We start from the raw sequence: 24,207 nt of genomic DNA on the forward strand, positions 1-24,207 counted from the left end.
TATAGCTGTGCTGCTTAATATTGTGTGGGATAATCATAAACAACAGTAATTAATAATTGAAATGCAGGGAAACACAGGGCAGGCTGGAGACAAGAAGCACATTAAGATGCTTAACACAAGACAAGGAAACATAGGGTAGACAACACTTTAAATTGCAGGATTAAACTAGGTAATTAACGAGACACATCTGAACCAAATGAGACAACAACACATGGGAGAAACTGGGTCACGGTGAGCATGTGCTGAGAAAAACACACACAGACAGCCCATGGGCATCGCATGGGTACTTAGATATACTTTTTTTAAATGCATATATATATGTACATCTATAAGTTTAAACCAATGCAATTTATTAGATTTTTTTATTTATTTTTTGTAAGAATGCAAGTATTTTCTGTCATTTTTGCAGTGGTGGACAGTAACGGAGTAGCTTTACTTCGTTACTGTACTTAAGTACATTTTTCAAGTATCTGTACTTTAATGGAGTAGTTTTATTTTGAGCAACTTTTACTTTTACTTCACTACATTCCAAAGCATAAAATCGTACTTTTTACTTCACTACATTTCATAAAACATATCGTTACTCCCTATAATATCATGTGCTCCGACACGCAGAAGCGGTGTCTGATTCATCATGAACGAACTGAATCTTTTCTAAATAAACTTTTAAATCGGATTGCGAATCGCACCAAACGATTCGTTTTCGAATTAGAATGATCCGATTGCAGCTGTTCTGGAGTCGACCACTCACTGATTCAAATGAACCGTTTAGTGAAGTCACCAGAAGTAAGAACCGGGAGATCTTGTGAGCGCGCGTGCGTCTGATGTTGCTAAAAGTAAGTTATGTCGAAATTTTGGATTAATTATTGTAACTGAAAATCATATTTAGGTCAAAACTGTCAGTTGTTTGGGAACTAAATCCGTTGTAAAGAGTGATCTATTTGAGCCCACTCAAATGCTCGAGTGCAGACGATGCAGACACATCAATTGTACGTAAAAAAAAACAACAACAAAAAAACCCCCCATAAATTAAAACAGATTAAATACAATAACTCATGCACGTTCAAATTCACCGCTGCTGTAATGTTAACAGTTTTATTAAAATGTCCTATGTTACGTCTGTTTTTATATTGTTTATCGACAGTAACGTTATACATATGTATATTGTTTGGATTAACTAGACTAGTAGACAGACATGAATGTTCATCGTACTGAAAATAAGTAAATAATGTTAGCTGATGCTAACTGTCTAGCTAACAAGCTTGTTAGTGCTAAGTTGATGTAATTTTTATAATGTCCAAATATTTTTATTCAGCCACATATATATATATATATATATATATATATAGATAGATCGATATATATAGATAGATAGATTATATCTGGTTAGAAAAGAAAGGATGTGATGTTCAGAACATGGTCACTACAGTAATTATCAGTGGGAAGAGATGCACCCCGTTTGGCTAGGGGTGTTTTTAAACCACAGACAAGATTTAAGAAGGAAAAAATCATTATGAAATTTGTTTTATTATTTTTTTCCTTAAAATGGAAAAAGGCCTTCAGGCCTTATTATCATGTCATATATACAGTACAGACCAAAAGTTTGGACACACCTTCTCATTCAAAGAGTTTTCTTTATTTTCATGACTATGAAAATAGTAGATTCACACTGAAGGCATCAAAACTATGAATTAACACATGTGGAATTATATACATAACAAAAAAGCTTGAAACAACTGAAAATATGTCATATTGTAGGTTCTTCAAAGTACCCATCTTTTGCTTTGATTACTGCTTTGCACACTCTTGGCATTCTCTTGATGAGCTTCAAGAGGTAGTCACCTGAAACGGTCTTCAACAGTCTTGAAGGAGTTCCCCGAGAGATACTTAGCACTTGTTGGCCCTTTTGCCTTCTGTCTGCGGTCCAGCTCACCCCTAAACCATCTGGATTGGGTTCAGGTCCGGTGACTGTGGAGGCCAGGTCATCTGGCGCAGCATCCCATCACTCTCCTTCTTGCTCAAATAGCCCTTGATGCCTTCAGTGTGAATCTACAATTTTCATAGTCATGAAAATAAAGAAAACTCTTTGAATGAGAAGGTGTGTCCAAACTTTTAGTCTGTACTGTAACTTTGATGTTCTGTAAAACAACTAACTTTAAAATACTTTGTTCTTACTGGTGAAAATCAGATGGTCATCTCTGTTTTCTCTCAGGTATATCACAGTGTAAGCTTCACAGTGAACATTACTCTCGTCAGCGTAGTCCATATCAACAACAAAAATATCTTGACTCCATATAGTGGTTATTTTGGAAAAAATCCAAGGTATTTTGAGCAGTAGGATTATAAAAAAAATGTGCTAATATAAAATTAAATTAAGTAGCCTATATAAAATTGCAAACATCTATCTTGCAGTACTTTTTTACTTAAGTACATAAAAAATTGAGTACTTTTGTACTTTCACTTGAGTAAAATTGAAAAAGGAGTACTTTTACTTTTACTGGAGTAATATTTTACCATATGTATCTGTACTTTTACTCAAGTACTTGATTTGTGTACTTCGTCCACCACTGCATTTTTGATCAGATTAATGCATCGTTTCTGAACAAAAACATGATAAAAGCATTAAAGAATACGTTACTAACTCCAAAGTTTTGAATGGTAAATACAGATAATATTTCTATATATTAAAGTAAAAGTTTCATCAGTGAAAGATTATTTTTTAAAAGGACTCTTAAAAGCATTTAGACACATTTGTGTCAGTGTGAATACTAATGCCACTTAGCATGCCATTATATATTTTGTTGGTCATAGTGTTTATAGTTTCTGACCTCAAATCCCATCAACAATGATGGCAGGTTTCAAATCTCACATTTTAAGAGTTCTGTGCCTGGGGGTAGGGCTTCTTCAAAATGGTAGTTTCATATTGTATTTTTAATGAACATAAATAGATTAGTATTACCCGCATGAAACAAAAATATATTGCAGTATATTGGAAAATATCATGTAATATATTAGGCATATATTCTTATATATATTTATTTTTTCCAATATATTGCAATATATTGAAAGCGGCAATCATTTGTATATTTTGCAATATATTATATAATATATGTATCATCAATATATTATTAAATGTATTCAAACATATCAAATATTAGAAAATAAAAAGGGAAAATAATATATTAAAATATATCACAATATATAAATTGGTAAATAATATATTTTCCTTTCGTAAGGGTATGCTGATCACTGATCTAAAATCAAGGCTTAAGAATCATCCAATTTTAAATCTCCCCCAGGCAACCTAGACATCTTCGACTCAATAAAGCATAAAGCCAAAAGCATAAAATAAAAATGAAGAACAGAGTGATCAAAAAAGAAGCAAAGGGCCATAAGCCAAGTTAATATTTTTGGCAATCATTCAGGTCGGGTTGACTCTTAACCACCTTCACAACCTGGCTACAGACAGGGCAGAGATGAGTAGACACAGCCGTGTATAACATTGTCTTAATTATTTCGTTCTGGAAAAAGCTCGTATTGAGACGTAGCTCATTAATGTGCGACAGCACTGCGACATGGACCCACCAGGCACGGTGAGGAGGTAATTAGAGGCATGACGAATCCTCATGGATTTCTGTTATGAGCCTAATTAGTGTTCAGGGCACCAGTCTGACTGACCACACGCCACCACTCCAGCTTCCCCTGTGGAGATGGACACAGTTATCTAGCAAAGGCCAGACTCTTAACCCCACAGTAACAATCCGTGGAGGACACTGAGAGATGTGATCATGCATGCAAGCTGAAAACTAACATGCACCCAAAAAGTACCAGTTTATTTATTTATTTATTTTATGTATTTGCTAGCACAAAATTTGCTTAAATTCTGAATTAAAACTTACTTCTGTAGTCTTTTTTTTAAATGCCAGAGCCAATTACTTTTATCAAATGGTTCTGATCGCTAAGATGAAGAGGAGCTCTCTGCTTTTTGAACACAGCGCAGACTTGTAGGAGGTCACACCCCTGTGTCAGTGCAACCTGTGCTTACCTCTCAATCACAAAAGGAATTTGGAGAATGTGAGGAAGAAGTCAATTTCACAACTCAACCTGAATAATTACAAAGTACTTTCAACCCAGACACATGTGAATAAATGAGGCTGGAATATTAATTCTGAAATAGTTTGAATGCATGCCGAGAGTAATCTACAGGGCCAGGCTGAGCGTGCCAAACCACTCAAATCTAATGAGCACATAATAATTGTATTTAAGCAATATCAGCATTATTGTGAGATGAAATCAACAAATATTTATGAAAAGCATTTGGAAGAAAACAGCTGTGAAATCTGACAATACAGTCTGTATCGTATTTCTGTGTTTAGTGTTTCTTTAATATTTATATTTATTCATGTAGAATTATTATTATTTTATTTTTTTTCAGATCTGTTTTTAAAATCTGATTTCTCTCTTGATCTAACATGATACACCGAGAATAGATTAATGGTCCCTACAGCAAAGATGATTTATCCTTACAGCACAGTGAACAGTGACAGCATTAGTTCTGCTCTCCAGATCTCTTTTCATTACATTTAATATGTGAAAGAGACATAAACAAAACATACGAGGGGATTTTAATTAAGAAAGGCTCATTGATCTTATCCTCTCATAATGTGCACAGTTGCTCAGTGATTTTATTGCAGTAGATTGCTTTGTGGACCTCTTCAGGAGGAATTTAACATTTTGAGAGCTGAAAACATTCCCTGTGGTGAAGAGACTTTGTGTCATATGTGGTATGAACAATCACAAACAAAAAGTGCTTATATTTTGGCTTCCTCTGGTATGTCTGGTGGTCTGCTCACTTGGAAATATTTCCTCCATCTCATAGCTCAATGGGAAAACGTGTTACCCAATGCTTAGTGAACTGTGTTGTATCATCATACTTAAAGAAACAATAAAATATGTCAGTTAAGTGGCTCTTTAAAAATAGTTAAAATATAAAGTAACTGATAATAAAACTTCTTAAGTATAAAGATTACAGGTAAAAATAACATAAAATTTTTAATTATTTATGCAACCTCATTGTCACTATCATCAGCTGGAGTGCCCATGAACTCCAGTAGAGGGCACTCCACTCAGGTCTTTTGTATTTGGGGTCATTTTCCATTCCCTTCTTAATTTCCCAGAATTCCATTCTTATGGCTAATCACAACCAGGTGTCCCCCATTTACCACTCCCCAAAATAAACTGTGTTTGGACTCTTGTTTATTTATGTCTGGCATTTCTGTGTTCCTTCCATGTTTGATCTTGGATTGTGTATACCGACTGTGATTCTCTGCTGCCTGCCCCGACCTCTGCTTGTTTCTGTTGCTGATTTTGGATATCCCCTGACATACCTGACACTGTTCTCTGATCTCTCCCTTTTTGACCATTCTTGAAAATAAAGTACTGCATATGGATCCGAACGTCTCTGACTCCATTTTACACTCATGTTGTATGATGTTTTTGTTCTGCAGATTAAAAAAAAAACATGGGGTTACTATAGGTTAATATGAAATGGTTTAAACCAGAACTAGGCCTTAGTTAAATTAAGAGATTGAGGCAACTGTTACAAAAATGCCATAGAAGAAACATTGAATTTTAACACAGAACAATGACACTGACATATTTTAAGATATTTCAGAGCAAGATATTTTCAATTGAGACAGCTCAAACATGCATTTTAGTCTTGGACTAACTTAAGCCTTGTCTGTGAAACCGGGTGAAAGTGTATAATAATGTAACCATACTCCATGGCCACAGATACACTGAATAATCTGATATTATACCATGTTTTCATGAATAGACTGCCTGAAAGAAAAAAAAAAGAAAAAAAAAATGTTATATTAAATTACTATTAAATGTAATAATTCTAGTATTCAGTGCACTCTATGCCCCTGCCTGTTTTATTGTAGCAGTCAGTAGGTCTATGTGGCAGTTTTGATTGACGGCGATGATCATTTCTTAATTAGCTTGTTTGTTTGTAGGTTATAAAAGCCACATCTCTTGTTTTCTCTCTAGAGGAATTATGGCCTTTTTCTCTTTCATTCTCACTTGCATATTTTGCTCCATAAAAGGCTCATTTATTCCCTAGACATTTTTATTTTCTTCATTACAAGTTTGGCTGATTGAATGAATTTGAATGAACTTTTAAACAAATTGATTATATCTGCATTGTTGTGCCTTACCCCTTTTTATGTGCCGGGAATGAGCTTTTCATAATGCATAAGGTTATGGAAAATAAAACAATGTTGTTGTTGTTATTGTTGTTGTTGTTTTTTTCTGCCCGGGAGCAGGCATTGTTTTTATAATATTTTATTCTGTTTGGATGAGGTCCTCATTTAGCACAAGGCCATACTAAAGCCTGTTTTTCAGAGCTCTCTCTCTCTTGCTCACTAAATCGCTTTATAATTAAAGTAGATTTATAATCAGGACTTTCTATTTGCTATGGGTAATTAAAGCCCATGGCAGGAGCTGTAATTATCAGTCTTTAATCATTGCTTCGAAATTGAATAGTGTTCTGCACATAGTTCATAATCTGATGTCTTTATCAAAATACTTAACTGAATGAGGGATAATATCCCTTATATTCGTGTTCTTGCACAGGTCTAGGGCCTGCAAGAGTAAATGTCACTCAGCAGCAACTCACTCAATGAATAAAGAGAAGAGGCGCCCTCTAGCTGTCATGCCTTTCTTTCTATGCTTCACTCTTTTTCTCAGAGCAGCATGCTCAAGGTTTTAAGGATCAGCATCTGTCCGAAAATAATTTTCAGCCTTTCGCTATACTGTCCCATCAGTTTCCAAAGCTTACTTCTATGCACATGTAACCTTAAACCCCAAGGACCACAAGATTCAGGAACGGCTTTTTCCCTACAGCTTTCTCCTTGATGAACTCTGCCCTCTGACACCCCAACCCCAACCCCGCCCCCACAAACACACACACACCCACACACCAAATACACAGACTCCTCCCCCTCCTCATCACTATCTCTGACTGATTTATTTATCATTTACAACAAGCAAAAAACAGTAAACTTGTTATTACTACTGTCTGTTCATCCAGAAACACTGAGTAATCCATTTGCACACTGTAATATTTTCTATGCACTTTACTGTCATTGCAATAGTGTAAATTATATGTTCGTAGTTCTGCCTATAGTGTACATACACTTTTACATAATCCATCTGTATAGTATGTTCATAGTACACCTATCTGTATATCATGCTGATAGTATTTATTATCTGTAAATTATGTCTGTAACATCTTACTATACTTATCTGTATAGTTATTGTACATTGTAGACCTTGTATATTCTGCACTTACTGCTTATTGCACTTCTGGTTAGACGCTACCTGCATTTCGTTGCCTTGTACCTTACATGTGCAGTGGCAATAAAGTTGAATCTAAAGTAATCTTATAAAATCGATGTCACATACTAGTAAAAAGATGACTTTTGATGATCAGGTAATTTTTGTTTGTTTGTTTGTTTGTTGTTTTTAAACTGTGGCTTTTCACCTTTGTTCACTCCTAAACCTAACCATTATAAGCAGAATGAAAACACACAAATCATCAGCACATAAAATAGGCCTAGTCTCGAACTGTCATGAGAGTGTGTTGGACTCAACACCACGTGCAATACACAAGAAAAAAATAAGACATTAACTAAACTAAATTAAATCTATCATAAACACTGATAACAAAAGTAACAAGAAACTAACTTTTAAAATATGTACAAACGTGATTTCGCACAGGGAATTCTGCCCATTCTCTTTAAATTATGTGGTGAGTCATTCTGCAAGACTGTCAACAGTTCTAGGAATTGTATCATAAGGGAAATCTGTTAATGCACTTGAAATATGAATTATGGAGTTCGTTGAGTACAATGGGATATTTGAGACACATTTAAAACGTTCGAGGCTCCAGAAGCTTCAGTCACTCCAGTGATCTGAGAAACCACAAATGGTGCTTCAATTACATTTTACAATGTTTTAACTGCTTTTTATAATAAATGCATTTTTAAGGTAGTCATTTTAAGATCTATTTTCTCTTTCAAAATGAGTAAAAAATATATTACTGAAGAACTAGGGCATTACGAAGATTGTGCAAGATGAATTTGCAAGCGGTTAAATAATAAAGTAGACTCTAAACGACAGATAAGTGTCTCCTGAAATCTGTGGATAGACAGCAGAATATCGAGAGGAGAGATCTGAGAGTACTTCTGGAGCTCTGTGTGTGCGTGCATGCGTGTGCGCGCACGCATAACATCACTGTTCGCGCCCGGTGCCTCACTCGCAGGTTGGATTGATTCGGTGCATCGCGGAAAGTGCCCTCGTGATGCCGCGTGTGTGGAGAGGAGATCGGCGGGGCACAGCCGCCGCGCAGGTACAAGCGCACCGCGAGCGCGCAAGTTTTATCCAAACCGAGGATGCCAATAGAGACGGCGTTATCTCCATCCGCTTCCAACGCCGCGTGGTGGACACTTGAAGAAAGGGAAAGCGTGAACTTTGAAGCTAAAGCTGGGAGTGTTCGACGCGACCCACTGAACATGACTTTCATCCGCACTCTAGGATTTAAAAGTTCGCAAAAATGAAGTTCGGCAAAGGCGTCTGTATCATAAACGTGGGTGGCACCAAGTATGCTTTTCCAAAGGACGTAATCAAGGATTTCCCTTTGAGGAGAGTGAGTCGTCTCCACAGTTGCGCCTCGGAGAGAGAAGTGCTGGAAGTGTGCGATGATTACGACAGAGAGAGGAACGAGTTCTTCTTTGACAGACATTCAGAAGCCTTCGGCTTCATTATGCTGTACGTTAAGTACGGCAAACTGCGCTTCGTCCCGCATATGTGCGAGCTGTCGTTTTACAACGAGATGATCTACTGGGGTTTGGAGAGCTCTCATTTGGAGTTCTGCTGCCAGCGGAGACTCGACGAACGCATGTCCGACACGTACACTCACTTCACCGAGGAGCACCACGAAACGGACGATGAATTCAGGACGGATGCGTCGTCAAACGGGAAGCGGGACTCAAAGTGGCTTGAGCGAATGCGCAGGACTTTCGAGGAGCCCACCTCCTCCCTGGCCGCGCAAATTTTGGCGTCCGTGTCGGTGATTTTTGTCATTGTGTCCATGGTAATGCTTTGCGCGAGCACTCTTCCAGACTGGAAAACTGCCGAGAGCAACACAGTGGAAGAGCACAGGTACACAGACTCTTTAGAGCATCCATCCGGGTATTTACGTCTTCTTCTTTCTTGAATAAACTTCCTAACTTTTTTGTGAGATTTCAGCGGTAAATTATCCCACAGGGGTCGTTGACACAGGATGCGTTCTTGTGTTCAGAAACAGCTTGACACCACACAGAGGAACTGAAACAGCGAGCATAGGTGTCTCGAATTACGCTGAATGGCTTTTAAATGTGCAATTAACAATTTGAACTCTAATTAAAACGCTAGACATGATTAAATAAGTAGTACTTTTAATGAATCTGTGATTTACACTCATACGGTATAGAGTAGCCTAGGACAGCTGTTTTATTTTACATGGAGAGGGTCTCCTCAGCTGACGTTGAAATCACACGACCAGCCAAATCCTTCTCAAAATAACTTAACTACTGGATAATTTAACTCATGGGGGGGAACAATAAAAATAACAGGAATCTGAACTGGAAGCAGTTGGTGGTTTGTATGAATTAATAATTATTTGACAAATCGGAACATTGAAATATTTTCACTTGTGTGCAGAGATAATGTGCAGTGTGCAAGCTCAGCAAAAAAAAAAAATATATATATATATAAAACTTTTCTTCCATTTTATTCAAGAACATTGCCTATAATTAATTCCAGTTATTTTAATAATTTGATTCTAGGATGTGTTCGGACTGCACTATTTTTAATTCTTCTAGCCTAAAAAGGAGTCCGATGACGTCCATTGCGTCACACCCCATACAATGAGCAGTCAAAATCAATTAAACTTTTAAAAACATATCTTAGTTGTTTAATGCAAGCTGTTTGTCCAGCTGTTTTAATACAAGAACACATCAAGTGTTTATTTGTGCCTATTTCTTATAAAGCAATGCCTATAAATATGCGCGTCTGCAACCACACTTGTCTAAAGTCTTCTGTATCATGTGTATATTGTCATGTTATCATATTTCCTAAATGTTTGTCTTTTATCTTTCAGCATGAAAAGAAGTCATAACGTTTCATAGTCTAGTCAACAAATAGCCTACTCGAGCCTCTCGAAGCTCCTCGATTTTCACTGATTGTGAGATTGGTAACAGTGTGCGTAGCTAAAACTGAAGCGAAGCTGGAAAGCGCACTATTCTGAGGAAGGTAGAGCTGTCTCTCTCCAAGGTGCTGACTGAAGGTTGAGAGCCAGCAGTTTATGGTCATGAGGAGGAATGGATTCTAAACAGCAAAATGTGTCAGATGTTTACAGTTATTTAAGCTGGTCTGTTTTTTTTCTGACCCCATTTAAGGTTATTTAAAACAATAAGCTAATTAATGGGGGGAGAAATGACAATAAGATTAATAAATAAATGAGCAAAAGGTGAGTTGAATAATGGTGCCACTAATAATCTACATTAGCAGGTAGAGTCCTGCAACAAATAGTGTTAGAAACAAGCACTGGGAAAACTAGTATGTTAGCAATTTTATTTGTATTTAATATCCTTTTAACTTCTGTGTTTGTCTGTTCTATGTTCATAACTGCCACATGGACTGTTCTGAAGGTACTGGTACCTGAGGAGCAAACTTCCATACTGTGTGTGTTTGTGTGTACAAAAAATAACATGGTCTATGTTGCTGAAAAATCAGGTTTATTTTTTTTTTATTTTCTTTTCAGCTGTCATTAGTAGGAGTGATTATGTCTTTGGGGACAACTTTCAATGTCTCCATTTTTCCTCCGTGTCGCTTCTATTCCAGCTCAAAGTTGACTTCTGTCAGAAAAGCACATCTGATGTGAAAACGTCAGGCAATTTTGTTGCATATAAACTAGAGTTTCACTCCACTTGATGTAAAATGGGACATTTTGCGCATCTATTTTGGGGTTTGAAACACTGGGACAGAAATAGGCTACACCAGTCATTTTGGTGTAACAGATGTTGATAAAAGACTAAATCTGAATTTGTCTAAAATAAAAAAAAAATAAAAGTCTAACTTGTCAAGTGGATTTGAAACAGCAACTTGTCTCTCTCAGAGAACCAAAGAGAAATAAACTTGGCTATCTGTTGCCAAATCTGTTCCACCAGTTCTCAGCTCAAAAAATTCTAATCTCATCCTCAGAATCAAATGTGAAGTTATATTGATTTGGTTTTTAAAACAAAGAGAAATTGGCAGGACTCTGAACTGGAATGGTTTATTTATCCAACCCTGTAAGCCCTAGCAACTGTTTGAACAAAATGCCAAAATAGATAAAGACAATGAGCATTGACACATATGCTTAATATTGTTTATTTTTTTTTTTTTTTTCAGTCAGTCACTAACAATTACTGTTGTTCTGTGAAAACACTTCAATCCATTTTCCTGTCTGGCTTTCAGCAGACATCATTACTGTCATCATTAGTCTGCGAGAGGAATACAAATACTGTGATCAATATTGGCATTACTCCATAAACGGTGTTGCTAGGCCTTATTGGAATCCAAGCGGCTGCATGGATTAAGTAGCAGAGTGCATTTCAAAATTCTTCAAGAGACTCATATTTCAGTTTCACATAATGAAAATATAAATTTACTGTGCATTTGTTTCAATTAGCAATCAGTTAATGGTCATTTGGATCACAAGACAACAAAAGAGCTGTTCATTTATTTATTTGCTAGTGTAATTTCATCAGTTCATTAATTCTAAGCCATTATTAAAGTTGTAAGCGCAATCTTGAACAGAGGCTTAATTCTGAAGGAAGTCAACTAAAGCGATTGCTGACTTTTTGACCTTACTACTTGCTGCCTCAGAAAATTTCAGCCAGTTTTTCAAAGGATCTGTGAACGAGCAGCAATAGCAATGTGTAAATCATTCAACAGCTTAGCAAACAAGATGAAAGCTTTAAAATGGCTTTGAATTCTTTCAAACTTTGGCACCTTGGATTAATCATCTGATGTGGTTAATGAGACTCTGTTCCTTATCCCGTTCTTTCTCTCTTAAACTGTCTTTCTGTTCTTTCCCCATCACCGCGCACCTGTCCAGGATCATTGAGGCGGTGTGCATCGGATGGTTCACGGCAGAGTGCATCGTGCGCTTCATTGTGTCCCGAGACAAGTGTGAGTTTGTGCGACGTCCGCTGAACATCATAGACCTGCTGGCCATTACCCCCTATTACATCTCTGTCACCATGACGGTTGTGACTGGAGAAAACTCTCAGCTGCAGAGAGCCGGCGTCACCCTGCGCGTGCTGCGCATGATGCGAATCTTCTGGGTCATCAAGCTAGCGCGACACTTCCTGGGGCTCCAGACTTTAGGGTTAACGTTGAAGCGCTGCTACCGTGAGATGGTCATGCTCATGGTCTTCATTTGCGTGGCCATGGCCATATTCGGCGCGCTGGCGCAACTTCTAGAGCACGGCCTGGATCTGGAGTCCGGGAACGAGGAATACGCTAGCATTCCTGCCGCCTGCTGGTGGGTTATTATCTCCATGACCACTGTTGGCTATGGAGACATGTACCCCATCACTGTGCCGGGACGTGTGCTTGGTGGCCTGTGCGTCGTCAGTGGAATAGTGCTGCTGGCTCTGCCGATCACCTTCATCTACCACAGCTTTGTGCAGTGTTACCACGAACTCAAGTTCCGCTCGGCTCGCTGCACCCGAAGCCTGTCTGCCGAGTTCCTCAACTGACTCTGAGTTTTCTCTGCGGCCAATAACTGGACCGCTTTCTGCTAGAGAAATCAATGGCTAGTGCAAAGATCTCCCTAGGCATTTCCGTCTGCCGCATTCATCTCCAGAACAGACTCTGTCAGCGCCGCTGAGCTCCAGTATGTGTTGTATCTGTTACTCAAGGGGCTGGAGGAGGCTGCAATGGTGACTGTATCGCAGAGGCCAGGTGTACTTGACAGGTACACACTGCTGGAGGGAAACTTTCAGAGGCCTTGAAAAGACTCAAAAAGCTTTCTCTGAGATCTGCGCATTACCTTATATATGTGGCGTTCCTCCAAAGGATTTAGCTTTTGAACGCCACTTAGGCAGCCCACGGTGTTGGCAAGCAGATACGAGAGAAATAAATTAATCGTCTTGTCACCCAGGAACCTTTCTCTTTGATGATGCCTTCATTTATAAGCAATGGAGTTTTAAAGCAGTACCACTTTTCCAGCATTTAAAATATTGAGAGCCTCTCTTTTTTAATGACAATAGATTACAAAAACATGAATTTTAATCAATCTGTTCCAGTTTCTGAATACTCTTTCCAGGCTAAAGTGTTGTGTAGACCCAATTTAGTGTGACAGCAAACCTCCAGAGGTAGTGGGACATAATGAGCGGAATAGACTGAGAATTACAAGGATAAAGTGAGAGCTGTGTGGGCAGCTTTGCTGAGAGGAACATAACAGCCATCGAGAGAGAGTGCTGTCATGGAGAGTTGGGTGTTTTGGATGACACCACGCAGAGCGTGTAGAGTTCTCCCCGAATCCTCTACCTATGAATGTCTTCTACTGCCCTGCCAGTTTTCACACAGGAGTGAGATGCCTTGAGGCTTGTGCACCCTTGGAGTTGCATAGAAAGCAAGGTTCTGGAGATCTTTAGTGACACAGCTACCTCAAGGCCATCTCCTCCCATGGAGTCACCCATGACACCCACTTCTCCCCGACTCACTGCTGTCTCTATGTTATTGTGGCCCTTATGTTCCTTAATGTTCTTAAGGGAACATTCAGAGATTGAGCTGTTATCTGGGTTTTCATCTCGACACATTTATTTAAGTGCACCTACGGAGCAAAAAAAAAAAACTGTGTGTAAAATTGTAACAGAAGAGTTAATTGATGTCAAATAACATGTAAATAATGTTGGCCAGTTTCCATTGTTAAATGGAAGTCAGCATTTAAGGAAGAGTCTTCATGAAAATTGACCCTGTTTATTTGCTTGGGCACATTCATCTGTGCATTATTCCAAATTCAAAAAAGTCTTAACTTAATAATTTGATCCACCTCTGAAAGAACCTCCTTAGCTGATAATGTTCATGTTTTGTTTTGTTTTGTTTATAACTCCTCCCTTTCAGCCCTAGTCCCTTATGGTACGTAATATCCACTTTTCTATCCTACATTTTTCCTCACTGAATGTGCTGTTCTGTTACACATGTTAATATTCAGAGCACAGAAGTAAAACGGATTCATGTTGACTTCAAAAGAGAACATTTTGCACTTTTTCATATTTTGTTGCAAACTACACAATTTGTTTTTAATATGGTAAACCTTCCATTGTCAATGTATTCATCTCACAGTACATAATAAAATTACAACTATGATATGGTACAATATTTATTTAAGACTCTATTTGGTCAATTTTTTATACATTTATTAATGTATAAAGGAATTAATGTATAAATATATATACATATATATATATATATATATATATATATATATATATATATATATATATATATATATATATATTCCGGCAGTTGAAATATAGACAATCTACCCGTTTAAAGAAGTAAGCGACAAACTTTTCTACGAATAATTCCTCTTGTGCAAGGTGCGGTGCCTCTCTCCTCTGTAATTACCACATTCTTACTAATCATCGTCATCTTTATTCATATTCCTCACAGCAGTTTATGGATGGAATCCAGCAGTCACAGACTGTAGCACTGGCTTTTGTGAATTAATAAACGGAAATTTGTGTGATTGGAAATAGATGCATTCCGTTTTGGGTTGCAGGAAGAAAAATGTGTCAGACTGAAATGTGCTAAGACTTTCCTCCTCGTTAATTAAACCTCCCGAAGAGATCATGCTGAGGTGTTCTCCAGTGTGCCTTCAGATCACTTCAGACACAAACTCCCTTGGCTCACGTGTACACAACAACACCCAGAGATTAATGTGAAAGTGAAAATAAGCGAAATCCCTGAAATTAATTGCAGACTGCAGGTGTCAGCTGCCACTCATTTGTTCTTTTTCAACCCACTGCTTCCCTCTATTGCCTGCTTCATTAATCGTGGTAAACATAAGAGAACCTGTTTACTTTACATGCAAATACATCACTGCTCTAATGAAAAGTTCATGACAGCTAAAAGCTATGAACATGTGAATAAATAACATCTCATAAAACAACAGATATTTCAGTTTGTCAGTAGGATGTGATCCGTTTCATTTCAGTCACTCGCAACAGCAGCAAGAGATCTCTCAGAGGAACAGTTTTATCATTTTTAATGTGTACACTGAGAATTCACATCTGACACTGTACCATCATGACTTCTTCATCATATGACACTTGCTTAACAGTGTTGCCAAAAATTGTCTCAATGGACATATATATGTTTACTGTGATTTTTTTATTTATTTATTTATTTATTTTTTATTCTCTGTTGTGTTAATTCTGCAGAAATAAACTTTTGACATATACAGTTCTGACACAACTCATTTACACTAGATATTATTATTATTAAACTTATTTTATTGTTGTAACAACAGTTGTGCATTATGATCATATGTTGTGTACCACTGATATAATAGCTTTGGCTTATTGCACATGGCTTGAGCTTTTTGTAGGGATTTTTATACCCCAGTAATGTTTAGTAATAGACAAGTGTTTGAAATCCTGCTGTAAACTACAGTTAGGCTATTTTTTTTCTCTCTTTTCTTTCTCTATTCTCTAATACTTTAAGCTTTCAATGTATTTTTTAAATAGAAAGTCTATTTTGAATAAACTATTTGCCTCTGTGTTAGCTGAAGTGGGTCTTGACAAAATTCATGAACACTGGATATTAATAAATACTAAAAATTATAAATGACTGTTTTGTGGTACTTTTATTGTATTAGGCTAGTTTTTGTTGCTTTTCCAAATAAACACAAACAATGGTTTCATGGTGAGCTCTATATGCTATTTAAACTTGACATTTTTGAGTTTCTATTTTTTTAGAGAAGACAAAAAATATCCTAAATAATATTTCAAAAGTCGGTAACACTTTAGAATAATGGTCCATTAGTTAATGTTAGTTAATGTATTAATTAACGTGAACAAACAAAGAACAATACATTTATTACTGTATTTATTCATCTTTGTTAATGTTAGTTAATGAAAATACAATCATTCATTAATGCTAATTCACAGTGCACTAACTAATGTTAACAAGCACAACTTTTGATTTGAATAATGCATAAGTAAATGTTGAAATTAACATCAACTAAGATTAATATGTTGTAGAAGGATTGTTCTTGCTTAGATCATGTTAACTCAAGTAGTTAAACATTAACTAATGAACCATTATTCTAAAGTGTTACCCAAAAGTCTAATGTGTGTTTCTAAATAATGTTAATCAGACCATATTATACAAATCCCAAACAAGCGAAGAGATTTTAGAAGAAGGCTATTGTTTTGTATTGTTGTAGAAGGTATTCCAAAGTATTGTTGGGGAATATTATTACGATTTGCAATTTACTGGAACACAAACTTTTGCTCAGTAGAGAAAATTATTTGATTCACAATTTAATAATAGCATTTTGTCTGAACAGAGGCTGAAGGTAGGGTTGACGCTTTGTTTTTTTAATCGGGCAAGAATCGGGCTGCTAAGTGACGTGAGTTCCGCTTGGGTCCTCTCACTCTCGGACACAGAAGAGAGCAGGTGGTGGGACCGGACGCGATCCTGTCTGCGGTGTGACTCACAGTATCATCAACAAACATGTACTATAAGGTCAGCGGAGTCACGGGGAAGTTAACGGGAGCGACAGCAGCGTCCGCTTACAGCCCGCAGGTACTTAACCCTTCCGCTGCTGCTTTATGAGAAGCGAGGATCTGCAGTGACCTTCACAGGAAGCGCTTCACAGACACTCAGCCACTGCTCAGCTCTGTGTTTTTATTGTGCTGATAAACACTCTCGACTACTCTGGATTTACCATCACGGCTGCCTTTGTTAAAAAGTAATGCAGTCTAAGTTTGTCGTTAACGTTAATAAATCCGAGTGATTAAAGACCGAGACTAGAGCTGCAACATGGCCGGATTTTTATATCTTCATAATATCACACAATTCCTCCGAGCTCATGAAAGTCAGCTGTTGGAAGGGAACGTAACTTAACACAACAGAAATTATACCAAATAGTGGAAAAGTGAAGGTGTATTTGTTTAATGTAACTGACAGCTGTAGCGTTCAAAGCTCTTTTAAACTAAGGTTAAGAGGTTATAAGGTTTGTTTACCTTCCATCATGTCCTTGTCTGTTCAGTCTGTCGGTCATTATTTTCTTATATGCTGTTATTCTTCCATCAAACAGACGAGGAAACATTTTGAACAATCCTCTTGCAGCTCTTTTCCCTAATACAACAATTCACAATGACTGTATCTTTAAGCCCCATAAAGGGTAAACCAGTTTAAGAGTGTTTGATAGTCATGAATGATGATTCAGTTACTAGTTTCATCACATGTGTGATGTTAGTGTATCCAGGTTTAGATGATTCTGCTTTATGGTAATTTTGGATATTCGGATATTGAGATGTGGTGCACTACGAGTGACCTTTGTGGGGTGTGGGTGTCCTTTTGAGGTCAGAGGAAGACAATGCCAGCATCAGGGTTTGGACTGATGTTAAAATGAGTAAATAAAGGCAGTAGTGATTTATTTGGTGGCGTAATGTCTCTAGCTCTTATGTCATGGTTGTGTTTGTCCTGTCAGGGGCTGAAGCCCACGGTTCCCTCTCAAGCTCCTCCCATGATCTTTGCGGTACCCACCAAGGTTGTTTCAGAGACCGGGTCCGTGGCTCACTACATGGGTATCAACAAAGTTCCTGAGCTGCAGAAGATCTTCCAGGTATTACACTGTGATTTATTTATAGATTTTTTTTAAGTTGTTTGATTTTCAACCCAGTGATTTAGATATTTCATAATAGAAAATGTACTCCATCTCCTTATTTGAATTATAGACACACATGTCAAAACTGTACGAACAGTTGGCTGGCATCAGTCTTAAAACAGATTCATATTTTGCACCCCCTGAGTTAAAAACGAAAGACTCAAAACAGTATTATAAATTCATACTCTAAATTATGATTGGAAAGCCGCATTCAGCTTTTTAAGGTGTCATTAATACAGTGTATACATTTAAATACTGAGTAATGTTAATTAACACAACAAATATACTTAGTATATGTTTAGATTTAGAATAAAGGTTTGATTTAGGGTTAGTTGCATGTAATTATGCATAATGTAATGTTATTATAATAGTATGAAGTAAGTGTAATATACTATAAAATAAATTGTTTTATGTTATCCTAAATTTCTATCATCACAAATTAGACAGTTGCTTTCAGTCCATAACTGATTCTCTAGAAAAAAATATAATTGTAAATTAATTACAAGTCCATTTTTCTTAAGTAAAATAATCTCTTATCTAATGCTGTAAACTGTATGGCCGGCACATTGCAATAATATTAAAGGTTAAAATTAACATTCAGATTCAACTGCTGTTTATTTTTAGATATAAGAATCAACACACAAACTTAATTGTATGAAAACATTTAATTATTCAGTTTATATATAAATGTATATGATTTTACATGGACTCTATTTTAATATGTTATATAAACTTATAATATATACATTTTTCTTACTGTAACTATTAAGCAGGAACAGATTATCAGTTCATATCTATGCTGCTTCTTAAACTGAGGTGCTATAGTGATCTGTTACACTATATAAAAAAGACTGTCAAAAAGATAATGTTTAAATGTTTTTGATAATATTAACTATTTGAAAGCTTAAAATTATGCTTCATATCAAAATTAACAAAGCCTACTGTGATTATTGGGTATGAGGCACTCTTTCAGGCCAGTTAAATAATGTACCAATGCAAATAAATAAAAAAAAATAATTTACAAAACGAGAATTTTTTAGCAAACGCTTGTGTATGTGTGTTTGTGTGTTAAACCTTATGACCTGTTACAGAAAAGTGATGGAGCACCGGTTCACCTGAAGCGTGGAGTCATGGACAAGATGCTGTACAGGACTACGATGGGCTTGACGATTGGCGGTACCCTCTACTGTTTAATGGCCCTCTATATCGCTGCCCAGCCCCGAAAAACACAGTGACTTGCCCTTCATGTGCCCTCTGTAATTATTATGGTTGGAGTGATGACATAAACTTTTGTCACCCACTGGTTATACAAGTACATCTCAAATCAATCAGAGAAGCACCATCTGATTTCATTGCACATGTACATTTATTATATAAGAGTTTATTGTATCCGGTTTCTTCTCATATGGATATCTGATGGGTCCCTCTTTCTAGACAGTTGTTTATCTTAACGGTCTGTTTTACTGAAATAATGCACACACTGATGAACTGATTGATTTGCTTCCCCTTTTATCTTTTGAGTAAATGACAGCAAGCTGGTGAGCCTGTAAATGAAGTCCTTGTAATTTGTACCTAGCAGAATAAATATATTTTGTTTGTAAAAAGTGAACAATTAAACCTTTCGTGTGTGTCATCATTGTTGAGCTAGAACAGTCTGGATGGCATTCCATTATTAGCAACAACATCCTGTGGTCTTTGGCTCCGTCTCATCATACAGGATACGAGTTTGATGGGATTGTAAGTGTTGTTAGTGTTAATCGATACATAAAAGCATTTCAAAACCTATGATTCACTGATATTAGATTAGTTTCTTGGGGTTCAACCTTATCAGTCACATTTAGATGCATTTTGGGTCAGGCGAATAGAGAATTAACATTTCAATTGATTTTTGGGATTAGATCGTAAAATTGTACAATCTATCAATGGTGCATAATGCCCGTTATTGATTTATGTTTTTGTAAAATGTGAAATGAGCTTCTGTCTTGGATTCATCCTCTACTGTAGCAGTGCTGTATTGATGTTTGGTCAAGCACTGATCTTAAGATTTGGTCAAATCCCTGAATCCTTAATATGCATTTAGATTTAGCCCAAACTACTTAACATACAGACTGGGCTGAAATCCATCCATCCATCCATCCATCTTTTTGGTTGTTATAATCATAGGTAGCTCGTGTCATAACTATATATATATTTATATCAATCAATCAATCAATGAAATGCTGTCTTGGTGGCCATAAGAACTTCTGTAAAAAAAAATAACGCATTTAAAATTGATGCTGACCTCAAATTTGTGAATGGTAGTGCATTCAAACGATATCACATAAACCAAGCTTGCATTTTTACTAAATATCAACAATGTTGTTCTTCAGCCTGAAAATATCTGGGAGTTTCAAGAGTGTAATTTCCAGGCATTGTAATATATGGAAATAATAACATTTTAATATTTTTCTAAAGGTTATATTTTGTCTAATAGTAATCAGGTTTTTTTTTTAAGGAAATTGTTCTCATGGAGGTCATCTCTCTAAAATGAGTGTATGTAGGCATGATAAACAACTTGAAAGGTAATGGGATGAAAACATGTAAAACATCTTGGCTCTTTAAAGCTCTAAATCTTCAAAAATGTAGTTAAAAATAAGGATAATACTTATAAGAAGGTTGCCTCCCTTCTTATAAGGTTACATTTCCAATTTAGTCATTTCTTATATAGCAACTGTCTTAACGTGCATGTAAGCTGCCCATCTCTCATCTCTGTTTGAATCACGATGCACTGCACAGAGAGCTAGTGCTCAACATTGCTGCCGCCTGCAGTTACTGAAGACCGCAGGGTAATCATACAGCTAAGACTGGCATGATGGTCCCATCTCTCCAGATAGTGATTACAGCAGGACAGAACACAGCGCCCTGGTCACACAGGCCTTTGTTGTCATTAGACAGATAGTCTGGAACTTCCAGACAACAGCGTCATTAGTGTTATTTATGCCATCTTATCTCTGTTTGCTATCGACCCATACAGCATAATTGCATATTTGTTAATGCCTATGAGACATGATCATTTATTTGCTGAAGGGTTACAGCTACAGCGGTTCTCATAGCAACCGACTGGAAGTAATAACTAGCCTGGTAAAACCAAAGCCCCTGCAAACAACTACCCTGACCTCACCTACACAATAATGAGCTAATGCAGGTGAAACTGACACACACTAATTGAAAAGCCCATCTGCCATCTTGTTGGCTGAAGCTGTCAATAAGTGTTATAGCATCAGCTAAACTTCACTGAAAACTTAGATGATTCTGGGGTCCCTCTATAGCTCTTTTTTTTCTCTCTGTTCCTCAGATTGAGCAGTTTTCCAAGTCTGTCATTAAAAAAAAATCTATATCTCCTAGCTGAGCCGATAGCCTTAAAGCCAGCATTTTTACTTATGGCATGGTTGCCCACTTCACCTTCTTTCTGTTCTTTGTACTGTCCTCTATAAATAAAGGCAGAAATGGCAGAAGCAGGTCTGTACCTCCTGTGAAGTACAGACTATCTATGTGTTCCAGTCAATTTCAAGACCTTTCTTATCTGTTCCCTTACAGAATTGACTGGCTCCTGATGGACACCCATTGGGAACGCTGTTATCTAATGATAATTTGTCTCCAATGTCTAGTTTTTGGAAAAGCTCTCAGCCAGTGTATGTGTAGAAATGCTTAGCACAGAAAGTCCCTGTGGAGACTCTTACGTGACAGTCCTCAGTGCTTAAACTGTTGGTGATTTTGAAGAAGTACTCTCCAAAATAAATGTGTTTGGTGACTTTGACGAGGTTGGAATGCAGTGGAGCAAAGTGTCCAATATTTTAAGTGCATTGCAGGATTTAACACATGAAACAGGGGATGACCTTGGATTCATAGGAGAGTTCCTTCATAATTCAGGTACCTTAAACTGCATTTAATTGAGTAAAATCTAATAAAAATGACCAAAACACAGGAAAGAATGACCAAAACTTAACTACACTTAAAATGAAAGCAGAAAATCGAAAATAATAATAATAATTAAAACAATAATAATAAAAAAAAAAAAAAACTGTAAGAAGCTGGGATACTAATATACAGAAAAAAGGACTTTGTGGGAAGTGATAACTCCAAGTTTGAATGACCTAACAAACCACTGTACATAAACTGGGAAGCATATCAGCACTTTATATTTTATGGCAAGTGAAAAATTGCTGAAAATTGACAACAGATTTGGAGAAATTAGCATTACACCACTTGTTCACCAATGAATCATCTGCAGTGAATGGGTGCCATCAGAATGAGTCCAAACAGCTGATAAATACATCACAATAATCCACACCATTTCAGTTCATCAGTTAATGTCTTGTGAAAATAAAAGCTCTTTGCTTATGAGAGACAAATCCACCACTATTTGTAATTTAAACGGTTGCTTTCTATCCATAATCTCGAGCTTGAATCAGGAGAGAAATATGCACAGATCAAGCACTGTTTACGAACCAAAACAGATATTCTTTACAAATATGTTGGTGGATTTTTATAAAAGGGCAACAGGGTATGGAGTTTTCAACTGGAGAAGTGTTATTATGGATTACAGACCCTTGTTTTGGCCAGAATCAACTGTTTGAAGTTTTAGAAATGCTTTAATGATGGGTTTGTTTCTGACAAACACACTGCTTTTTTTGTGTTGTTAAGTTATTGTAATATTAACTTTAAATCTTGACGGTCCTATTTTAGGTCAAATGGGTTCAACTGACAAGTTCTAAACCATTGAGCAAGTTGTTTTATATTAACTAGGAAGCTTAAAGCATTTTGTATTTTAGGGTACACGTTTATGTAAAAACATTTTTATTTATTTTTTTTTTTTAAAGAATTGAAACCAAGGTACTATGACCTCCAAATGTGCCTTCGACTCCTCCGCTCTCCCTCTGTGAAAATTAGGGTCAGTAGACCCTCTAATAAGAGACTTTGACATAGCGATGCCTCGTTAATTTCAATTTTGTGGTGTGTCTGTATAAATCCTTATTTGCATAAAATTAAATAAACAGCAGATGTTGTGACTGGCCAACTCATGAAAAGCTGATTAGATCTAAACCAGGATGTGAGGGGGAGGAAGATACTGTGAGAGGAGACAGACAGTTCAGAGAAGTGTCTGGGACAGTATATACAGTATACTGAAGCTGTGTCCATCAGCTCTTTAGAAAAATATTTAACTTGTGGTTTTGAGAGAAGCCACCTTTCGGAGCACTCCTGGCTCTGAGAAATCATATGCAAGATGTCAAGCACTGCACCTTGAAAGTAGAGCTGTTAGAGTGTCACGAAACCCCCATTTCAGTACAGGTCAGCTCTCACCACAGCTTGTGTCGAAGTGAAGCTTGGAAAGCTGCAGAATGAAAGAAGAAGCGGTCCAGAGAGCACAACAACTGACTGACTGATCCAGTCATTTTTATTTAGATAACAGTATCAAACACAAATGCCCTGCAATTCACAAATACAGTACATGCAACAAAAATGCACCGATGCATGATACCATAAACCTATTTGATGATCTTGTAATCCAATGTCTTATTGTACCATAATATTCTAACAATAATTATATTATACCATCGTGCACTGGTGGTGATCACCAACTCCTGAAATTAAAGGTTATGGCAACACTCGTTTAGGAACCAATCAACTAGTTGTTTATTATCATGCATATTACTAGCATGTTGGCTGTTATTAGTTAAATAGACTTAACAGCTACCTTACTGGCTATTAATAAGCAGCTATTTAGGCAAAATAATATTTAAAAGTTAGTTAATAGTGAGAAATGGTCCCCAAACAAGAGTCTGACAGAGGTTTTTTATTGGCATTTATGGATCTTTAACATCCATTACACTATAAGTTCTTTGCTGTGGGAAACAGATCTGATTATTAAAATGTACTTAACAATATGAAAAAAGGAGGGGAAAAAAAAACAGTTCATTGACAAGTTATTTGGGAAACCCTACCCATTGTCCTATGGCATCACAGTGCATTTATTTGGTGAATGCTAGTCTAATTCTAGTCTTGTTTCAGTGTTGCATGATCAATGTTTCCTCTTGTATTTCAATTTTGCTGCCACCAGCTTTGAGAAGTGCCTTTATTAGACCAAAGCCCCTGGGCCAGACAAAGTTAAAAGTAGTGATAGTTTCTTTCATTTTCTCTTAATCTAAAAAGAATCGATTGTTCATTATAGT

General features: G+C 36.8%; 2 protein-coding genes across 3 annotated transcripts; both read left to right on the forward strand.

The window, feature by feature from the left end:
* Window positions 1–8,130: 8,130 nt before the first annotated feature.
* LOC113057237 (potassium voltage-gated channel subfamily G member 3-like) lies at window positions 8,131–14,484 on the forward strand. 2 transcript variants are annotated; one of them, XM_026224474.1, is made up of 2 exons: window positions 8,131–9,255; window positions 12,206–14,484. In XM_026224474.1, exons 1-2 carry the CDS (start codon window positions 8,618–8,620, stop codon window positions 12,849–12,851), a joined length of 1,284 nt encoding a protein of 427 aa, XP_026080259.1. In that variant the 5' UTR covers window positions 8,131–8,617; the 3' UTR covers window positions 12,852–14,484. The 2 variants fall into 2 exon arrangements, with proteins under 2 accessions (XP_026080259.1, XP_026080261.1); XM_026224476.1 differs by having other exon boundaries at window positions 8,131–9,225.
* Window positions 14,485–16,737: 2,253 nt separating this feature from the next.
* Window positions 16,738–19,615, forward strand: LOC113057238 (cytochrome c oxidase subunit 7A-related protein, mitochondrial-like). The gene is made up of 3 exons (XM_026224477.1): window positions 16,738–16,911; window positions 17,822–17,956; window positions 19,090–19,615. Exons 1-3 carry the CDS (start codon window positions 16,840–16,842, stop codon window positions 19,231–19,233), a joined length of 351 nt encoding a protein of 116 aa, XP_026080262.1. The 5' UTR covers window positions 16,738–16,839; the 3' UTR covers window positions 19,234–19,615.
* Window positions 19,616–24,207: the final 4,592 nt, after the last annotated feature.

This window comes from Carassius auratus, chromosome 38, assembly GCF_003368295.1.
Source record: "Carassius auratus strain Wakin chromosome 38, ASM336829v1, whole genome shotgun sequence".
NCBI classification, from domain to species: Eukaryota; Metazoa; Chordata; class Actinopteri; order Cypriniformes; family Cyprinidae; genus Carassius; species Carassius auratus.

Excerpts from the sequence above, each read along its gene's own strand:
- LOC113057237 (XM_026224474.1), top strand. The coding sequence starts at position 8,618 with ATGAAGTTCGGCAAAGGCGTCTGTATCATAAACGTGGGTGGCACCAAG. Across the intron at positions 9,256-12,205 it reads TCTTTAGAGCATCCATCCGG|GATCATTGAGGCGGTGTGCA; the intron begins GTATTTACGTCT and ends GCACCTGTCCAG.
- LOC113057238 (XM_026224477.1), top strand. The coding sequence starts at position 16,840 with ATGTACTATAAGGTCAGCGGAGTCACGGGGAAGTTAACGGGAGCGACA. Across the intron at positions 16,912-17,821 it reads CGTCCGCTTACAGCCCGCAG|GGGCTGAAGCCCACGGTTCC; the intron begins GTACTTAACCCT and ends TTGTCCTGTCAG. Across the intron at positions 17,957-19,089 it reads AGCTGCAGAAGATCTTCCAG|AAAAGTGATGGAGCACCGGT; the intron begins GTATTACACTGT and ends GACCTGTTACAG.